Source organism: Pteropus vampyrus, unplaced genomic scaffold (genome assembly GCF_000151845.1).
Source record: "Pteropus vampyrus isolate Shadow unplaced genomic scaffold, Pvam_2.0 Scaffold568, whole genome shotgun sequence".
Classification (NCBI taxonomy): domain Eukaryota; kingdom Metazoa; phylum Chordata; class Mammalia; order Chiroptera; family Pteropodidae; genus Pteropus; species Pteropus vampyrus.
In genome coordinates this window covers 274,590-283,126 of record NW_011889349.1, presented here as the reverse complement: position 1 = coordinate 283,126, position 8,537 = coordinate 274,590, and the positions used below count along the sequence as shown (strand labels likewise).

Below are 8,537 nucleotides of genomic sequence, written 5' to 3'. Positions count from 1 at the left end.
CTATGATTTTCTCTTAGGTGATTCTGCAGTTTCATATCTGGAGGCTTCGTTGTCTGTTCTTCCTCCTCATCCCACTCCTTCTTTTTCCTCTCTCCTGGGGGCCCTCCTATGTGCTGACATAGCTGCCACTGTCCCAGAACAGAGGACTGTGACCCTGGACGTAGATGTGAACAACCGCACAGACCGCCTGGAGTGGTGCAGCTGTTATTACCATGGCAACTTCTCCTTGAACGCAGCCTTCGAGATCAAGCTCCACTGGATGGCAGTGACTGCTGCGGTCCTCTTCGAGATGGTGAGAACCTCCTCTCGTGAGGACCGGGCCTTGGCTCACCTTGCAGAGGGGGACAGTGGATGATTAATATTCATGTCACTTTGTTTTTAGTTCAGGCTTCTATTACCTTTCACTTGGATTATTGAAATAGCCTCTTAAAAAAATTAAACACCGGAAAATTTTCAAACAATCAAAAAAGGGTGTAGATCAGAGTTTCACAACCTTGGCACTACTGACGTCTGCGACCAAATAATTCTCTGTCGTGGGGGCTGTCCTGTGCGTTGTAGGATGTTGAGCAACATCCTGGCTTCTACCCACTAATGCCAGTAGTACAACCCACCTTGAGACAACCAAAAATGCCTCCAGATATTGCCACCTGTCCCCAGGGAAGAGGGATTAATGTCCCCAGTTGAGAATCACTGAGTGAAAAGTAAGTCTCTCTCCCACCCTTACCCTGTTCCCTGGGGTTTCCATCTAAAAGCAGCCATCCTACCACTTGGCTGAGTGTACTGCCAGACAGATTCTATGCATATACAAAGCCATGTTACCTTTTTTTTTTTTTTTTTTTAACACATTCAGTTGCTTGGGATATATACTATTCATATTATGTTTTTTCTATTGCCTATGTGTTTTCCATACCAGTATAAATAAGTTGGCGTCATTGTTGGTTTTGTTTTTGTTTTGCCTCACTGTTTTTAAGGGCCACAGAATATTCTACTATTTATTTGTATCATAGTGTACTTAACCAATCCCTAGTTAATGAACACCCCTGCTTTTAACTCCGATTCTCCTCTGGAGTGGTAGGGGGTGTGGCAATATCTGGAAACGTTTGGCAATATCTGGAAACGTTTTTACTTGTCACAAATGGTGGGGAGAGTGCTCCTGGCATCTAGTGGGTAGAAACCAGGGATGTTGCTCAACATTCTACAATGCATAGCATAGGACAGCCTCTACAACAAAGAATAAACCAGCCCAAAATGTCGTGAGTGCAAAAGTTGAGAAGCCCTGTTTTAATTGGTCTTCTGCCTATCTTTCCTCTTTCTCTCTCTCTAATGAGGTCATTTATTGCTCCTGAACTAAGAAGCCACCCTGGCCAACACCCATCCCCCCTTCCAGTGTCTTACAGAATAAACACTCCTTAGCCAAGCTGCCAGGAGCCCTCTGTAACCATCTTCACAGTCTGCTACTCTTTATATACTCTGTCTTTTGGCCAAAAAGACTGTTTTTCTGTGGCTTCAACTGCATCCCACTTCCCTCTAACAATGGCCCCAAGTATCTCAAATAACAGCTGAAAGCAGCAATAAAGTTCAAAAAGAACTATGAAAAGCTAAGGAAAAGACCAAAGAGAAAGGAGCACAGACAGCATCAGCTGGCAACGTAGAGTGTTTTCATCCAGTTCATATCGGTCCGATTTTGCCGCACAAGCCATGGTATCCCGGGGAAGAGATTTGTCCAGGTTTCTGTCTGCCCAGTTCTTGTCTGTCTCCACATGGCATTAGCACCTTTGAGGACCCTCCCCTGGAGAGAGTCTCATCAGGAAAACATTCTTAAGGTCCAAATTTAAAAAGACACCCAGCTCCCTGTCCCGCTCAACTTGCAGAGGACACACGCTCTTCCCCAGCTGGTTGACACCGGGATGACCACTTCCTCCAGGCAGAACTAACCCTCGGACCCAGGAGGCTAAGCCTTTTCCTTGGAAGCCCTACCGCGTAATCCTGTCTCAAAACAACACGACCATACTGTTCACACACACATGGGTAGTTACCATTTGGCCAGAAGAAGAGTATTTATTTCCTCAGGAGAATTTAGGAGCTATCTTTTAAAAAGACATTTTCACATCAATTTATGTAAAACCTACTGAAAGCTGCTAATGCTTTTATCATTATTTTGTTAAGTTTTTATAAATCTCTAGTGCATGTTAATTATTATTTTACAGCAATGTCTAAAATTATTATAACTCAGATTTTATTAGGATAAATATTACATGAAATAAAAAGGTCATTGACTAAGCCTTAGAGATAATCTTGGTCAAACAGAGAGCTCGGCTTTTGTTGTACTGTTGTTGTGAGCGTTTCTGGGAAACTAGGAGTGGTCCCCTTCAGTTTTTAAATAATCATATTTGTCTAAGTCGAGACATGGCCCAAACTGTAGTTTTCTGAAATAGTATTTGACACAAATTTATCTGTATGCCAGAGCCACATGCATCAGCTTAAAATATATATACATATGAGCTTTATTTTTTAAAAAGTATCTTAAAACCTAGAAAATTGCCACTCTTCCCTAAGAAAATGTTAGGAATGAGAAGCTTTGTCCTTATGCCCCAGCCTCTTTCATTCTGTCAGTCATCAGACAGGCAGCTCTTGGGAGTTTGCTGGAGAGCAGCTCTCATTCTGCCAGGTCAGGCCTTATCGCTTTTGGCCAGAGGCCACCACAGTCATCTTGCACCCCGCATCATGTCCCACTCAGCCAGCCTGAGTGGATCGTTTTCCTATTTGATACTTTGGACTTAGTAAATTTTTTATAAAGGACAAAATTGGAAGGACTTAACCTATATCTTGTGACCTTCCTCCAACATCCTATAGAATGAGAAGGGTTTTTAGGAGGCAAGAAATAGCTTTCTCCAGTCTCTTCCTCCCAGAAGAAACACTGAAGCTGCAGAAGCTTGGGCCAAGAAGAGGAACTATGTGTTCAACTCAGTTTTTCAAGTATTCATCAGGAGGTTAGAGTGTGCGTTTTCCTGCCCTGGACCGGTTTGGAGCTAGCAAACATCGATAAATAAACATGGCAATCAATGTGCGAGATGCCACTCTGGTGGCTTCTCTCCTTGGGCAGTATTTTCTCTTGTCTGAACAAACTTGAAAATGACACTGTTTTTTTTCTGTGCTTTCCACCAGGTCCAAGGTTGGCATCGAAAAGCCACCTCCTGTGGCTTTTTGTTGGTCCCAGTTTTGGAGGGTCCCTTTGCGCTGCCCAGTTACCTATATGGCGATCCGCTTCGAGCCCAGCTCTTCATCCCACTCAACATCAGCTGTCTGCTTAAGGAGGGCAGCGAGCACCTATTCGATAGTAAGAGATACTCCCCTCTCGGGGTTCTGTCTCCATGAGTAAGATCCCCTCTTTCCCCCAAGGACACCTCTCTAGGTATCTGATCCACACAGGCCAGTGCATAGAGAAAGCCTTCGGACAAGGGGCGGAAAGGACCTTGGTTTTAGTCCTCATTCTTCACTTAGTGGCTGGGCGACCCTGCACAAATCACTTAATGTCTCTGAGTCTCAAATTCCTTATTCCTAAACTGGGGGTGGCTTTGAGCTGCTCTGCAACTCAGGAAGACCTTGGTAAGGCCTGGAGCAGAATGGTGGCTGGGAGAGGGTGTGATACCCTGTAAATCATGAGTGACCCTGGTGTTCTTCCCACACTGTCCTTCTTGTCTGTGCTCCAACCTAACTAGTTTGGGCTGTGGGAATTTGAACCTCATAGGAGACTTGAATCTGCTGTTTCATGCAAAAAGGCTGAAAAGGGGAGGCATTGAAAGCAAAAGAGGAAATAGTGTCCTTTTGTGCAAAGCTGTGGTGTGTCAGCACCTGGAACATTGCACATGGCTTGGGTCCCAAATATCAAGGAAGACAGAGCAGGAGGAGGCTCATAGGAGGAGATCAGGACCCACATGGAGCCCTTCCCTTAGAACAGGGTTGTCAATCTGAATGGGGAAACGCAGGGGCCACTGACCCTGCCCTGCTGTTCCACCCAGGTCCACCAGAACTCTGAGGACAGGTGTAGGACAGCTCGAAGGATGCATCTTCACACAGCCCAGAACTTTATATCACCAAGTGCTCATTGTGATGAACATGTAAATAGCTCCTCTAGAGCTTTAGATGAACTTGCAGATGAACTCTTTAAAAATGGAAAGCTAGAGTTGCTAATACATTAGGAGCCTCCTTAGTTTCTTAGATATAGACATTATCAATGCAAAAGAAAAAGCTTTGGGAGTAAGGGAGACATTTTCTTCCTATGCCCTTGTAAGTCTGTGTTATGGTCGGTGGCAGAGAACTGGCTCAGAGGTCTCGCCAGGCTGAGGAGGCCGAGCTAAGTGTTTCTGCCTTTTTGCTGAGACAGGCTGTCCCTGGGGTACAAATAGTTTTCATTCTAATGGGCCATCTGTATATTCTCTGTTTACATCTTGGAAGATGTTTTTGTATAGATGCAAGATTTGAAGTGACAGTTGGGATTCCAGGGTAGCCCCACAGTGATCCTTAGAGTTTACAAAGTGCTCTTCTCCCTCCCCCACCCCCTCTTGCACACACACACACTCTCATGTGCCCTCACTGTGTGGCTGAGACAGGACCATTTTTGCAGTTCTGAAATACAAGATGATTATGTTCATATCTGACAATTTTAAGCCAGATACCGCCTCATACTGCTGTTTTAAATATGTTGAGGGAACAGAGAGATCGTTCCCCACACCATCCAAAGACTTTTCTGGGGTTTTCCACCTTCACGGTAACAGCACAGCATTGCTTCTGGGGCTGGCATGGGAGGACATCTTTATGTGAGCTGGTGGTTTTCTCTGCCAGTTGTAACCTAGTCTTCAAGACCAGCATCCTCTGTTGGTTGCCATGGTTACAGCTGAACGAAAGGAGCCCTAGCTTCAGGGAATAAGGACTTAAATCTAAAAATTGATTTTCTTGCTTCTGTGCTTCTTCTCTTCCTGTTATTACCCCTTCTGATAATAGTGAATTCAAAACCTTAAAAACCTGACAAGAATCTTCTGTTTGTGTTTTTTCCTATTAAAGCCAAAGTCTCTTTTCTCTCTTGCCCTTAGTTGCCCAGAATCTTCAAATCTATCCTAGATAGAAGATTTCAAATGTGGAAAGAGTAACAAGGCCACTGCAGGCACCCCTGATCTTTGGGATGTCATGTGCTGTTGCTGCTCCAGGCCTCAGCATTTCAGTCCTGAGAGCAGCCTGCCCTTTGTCTGTTGCTGTGTGACAGGCTATCCAGCCCGCCCACCTCCTCCCTCTGTCCTCAGCAACCCTACAGAAGGAGCAAAGCTGGAGCAATGAAGTGGGCAATGGCGGAGGGCAGCGGTATGCATCACTCCCCCCCACGAGATGATCGCTTTTCCCCAAATCATTTTTTTATGTATTTGCTTCAATGTTCCCACCCCTAAAATCGAGCTTATTATATTGCCTTTCCCTATAGGGAAATGGAAGATTGGTGATAAAAAAATTTAAAAAAAAATTTTTTGTTTGCTCTTTAGAAGCAGATAACATGCATTTAAAGCTTATCCTTTGTCTGTACTTTACTATGTTGCTTTCCACTTTTGACATAGTAGGAGGTCATTGGCATGAATCTTCTACCGAGTTCTGATAGCTCACACTGGTTACTGAGGACTCATATTCATCCTCTTTCTAGATCCTGATAGAGCTTGGAAGAAAGGATGATGAGAATGCTTGGCTGTCACTTTCTTTAGGGTGTCCCACCTTGGGACGGGGGCTAGTCTTTCCTAAAGTAGACAGTGTGGAAAAGCAGAGCCTAGGCTCAAGGAGGAAGAATTGCCAAGAGTAGTGAGAAGGCCAGACCCAAGGAAAATTACAGACCTCGATGTCAGAACTCAGCATTTATTGTTTTCCTTTCAGGCTTTGAACCGGAGACATACTGGGATCGAATGCACCTTTTCCAGGAAGCCATTGCACACAGGTTTGTCCCTTAGCAAGAGAGAATAGTGGGAATAGAGAGAATAGTGCATCCTTGTTTGTCTTGAATAGCAGTTGCCAAAGCAAAAACCAGCTTGTTTTATTTTGGGGGAAACAGATCTAATCCACCAATGACAAATTTGCTGCTTATCTCTGATAGGACCCTGGCTTTGGTTTCAAAGATAAACACTACCTTGCCAGTTCCTGTGGCTGTTGTTTTTCAGACCTCAGAGCTCCTTTCTTAGCTTCCAAAAAGACTCTGAGCCAAGCTCTCCAGGAGAGGACATGAGATGGAAAACTGAAATTTGTCAAGAGCCCCTTGCCACATGTTTAAAAAATAACCAATGGTTAAAAAGCAATAGATAAGTCAATAGGTATTTACTGGCGCTGAATGTGTGTTCCAGGGAAAGCCTTTCCTAGGCTTAGCTGTCCACCCCTCAGGCCAGTCTAGCTTTGTCTCCAGTGTCAATTACTGCTGCTTGTTAATCATGGCATAAGCAAAGCCTCTCGTTCTTGCTTGAGTAATCTTCTGGCTGTATCTTCTTCAGTATCATATCTCCTTATTCAAGCATCTTCAGCTGTTACCATCCCCACCACGCACACGCCTGCCACCCCCCAGCCACAGGGTGAAGTCCAGACTCTTCAACCTCTCCTCGCCCAAGTTGACTCCGGCCTTCCTTAGACCTTGTGCTTCCCTTTACTTCGTAGACCTAGCTCTGATGCTCAGTAAAGGCTGTGGAATGAATGCCAGAGCATCTGGTTTCCTCCTTCCAGTGGGAGGGATGCCAGTGCGGGACAGAAGGTAGGGAGTGCAGTGATGGGTGGTAAGGGCATCGATGTGCTGCAGGCAGACAGGCCTGGTTCACCTCCGCCTCCACCAACGTCTGGCTGAGGAACCCTGAGTGAGTCCTGGAACTGCTTCACCTTTGTCTTCTCACCCTTCACAGGGTTGTCGGGAGGGTTCTCTGATGTTTCTGGCCCCTAGTAGGCCCTCAGTAGACAGCAGTTCCTATTAGGAAGACCCCAGGCAACTGATAAGTTGATCAGCAGGTTTGATGCTACTCAGCTCATATATCATCGGGCAGTCACTGCACCTTGCTGGCCAGATATCACTTGGGATGTGGCCTTTGTCAAATCTGCTTTCACAGCATCCTCCTCCAGATCCACTTTAGTCCAGATTCCAGTCATGACTTCTTTAAACTATTGCTCTAACCTCTTCAGCCTGCTTTTCTAGCCTTAGATTTCCTCATATGTCTCTTGCCCAGTCCCCATGTATCACGGCTCAGGACTCTGCTGTGTGCCCCTTCACCTAAACCTGCTTCTCTTTCCTCCCCTAGACCCCTTCCCCCACGTTCCCACCTAAGCCCCACCCCCTTCTACACCTTCCACTCTGAATCCCTCCTTCCCTTTTACCCAATACACTCTGCCCATCTATCATACTAATTTGGGGGGCTCTGGAGGTCAAGGGCATGCATTTTCCTCATTTTCATTTCCTTCTACAAGGCCTAGCAAAGTACCTTGGCCAAAAATGTTGTTTAATGTGTAGCTTTTTGCATAGAGTGGAACTCTAGGTGGGAATATGGCTCTGAGAGCAAACAAAGGTCCATCCCAGAAAGAGCTAGAAAAATATCTGGTGTTCCAGCTCCTTCTTCATCTTTGGGCAGTTAGCATGAAATTAGTGCATCCCCTTCCTAGGGACTGGATCCCCCTGCCCTCACTGAAATCCTGGCTCGTGTGCTCCCCAAGTGGTCAGTAAGAGGGCCAAGGACCATGTTGTTAAATTACCTTTTTTAAATTAAACATCCTTCCTAGTGACCCAAGGAAGAAATGAGGCAAGAATCTGGTCAGGCTGATGCATGCTGAATAAATAAATGGCCTCGATTGAAAGTAGAGAGGAAGAAAGGCAAAACCCAGGGCCATTCCCATATTTGATAGAATCGGTGCATGTTAGCCTGTCCATTTAATTTGCATATCTGACTTCATGTGTTCTTCAGCAAATAGTCATCAAATGCCAGTGTAAAGCCAGCAGCTTATGTAGAGCTACAGCACAGCACCTCCCTGAGGACCTCAGTCCAGGAGAAGAGATAGACATTTTACCTCCTTTAGTTCTGCCTCCATCTTTGCCTTCATTACATAAACCCCTCAGACTCAGAGCAGGGCTACATCTATTAACACGTCCTTTACAGCACTTAGCAGGTAGAGCTGTAATAAATGTGCTTTATGGAAATAGAAAAACCAGGAATAGAACAAGCCATAGACGAGAAATGGAATAGAACAGCTATAGATGAAAAATGGCCCCTCCTGCCTATTTCTAGAACACAGTGAAGCGGACAGCACCAGATTGGTGTTTCTCAATTTTAAGAAAAAAGTTTCAATTAAGTTACTTTACTTTAATGCCTTTATTGAGAACCTAGTATGTGCTTAGTGTGGAAGACTTTGAGGACAGAGAGAGAGGTATGGTTAAGGTAAATAAAGATAAGGACCATTTTCTGGAGAACTCGACAGTTCCAAGGATGTGGATGGGCACAGTGGGAAGGTCTAATGGGATGGCTGGGGGTGCACAGGAGGGAGGG

The 8,537-nt window shown here is 45.2% G+C and overlaps 1 protein-coding gene across 1 annotated transcript in view; it reads left to right on the top strand.

Moving 5' to 3' along the window:
* DEPDC5 (DEP domain containing 5) overlaps positions 1 to 8,537 on the top strand; it is a 113,531-nt gene that overhangs the window by 102,638 nt on the left and 2,356 nt on the right. Inside the window, exons 40-41 of the mRNA XM_011384289.2 lie at positions 3,166 to 3,337; positions 5,908 to 5,968. Coding sequence (XP_011382591.1) covers positions 3,166 to 3,337; positions 5,908 to 5,968 — 233 coding nt within the window. The remainder of the gene's footprint in view (positions 1 to 3,165; positions 3,338 to 5,907; positions 5,969 to 8,537) is intronic.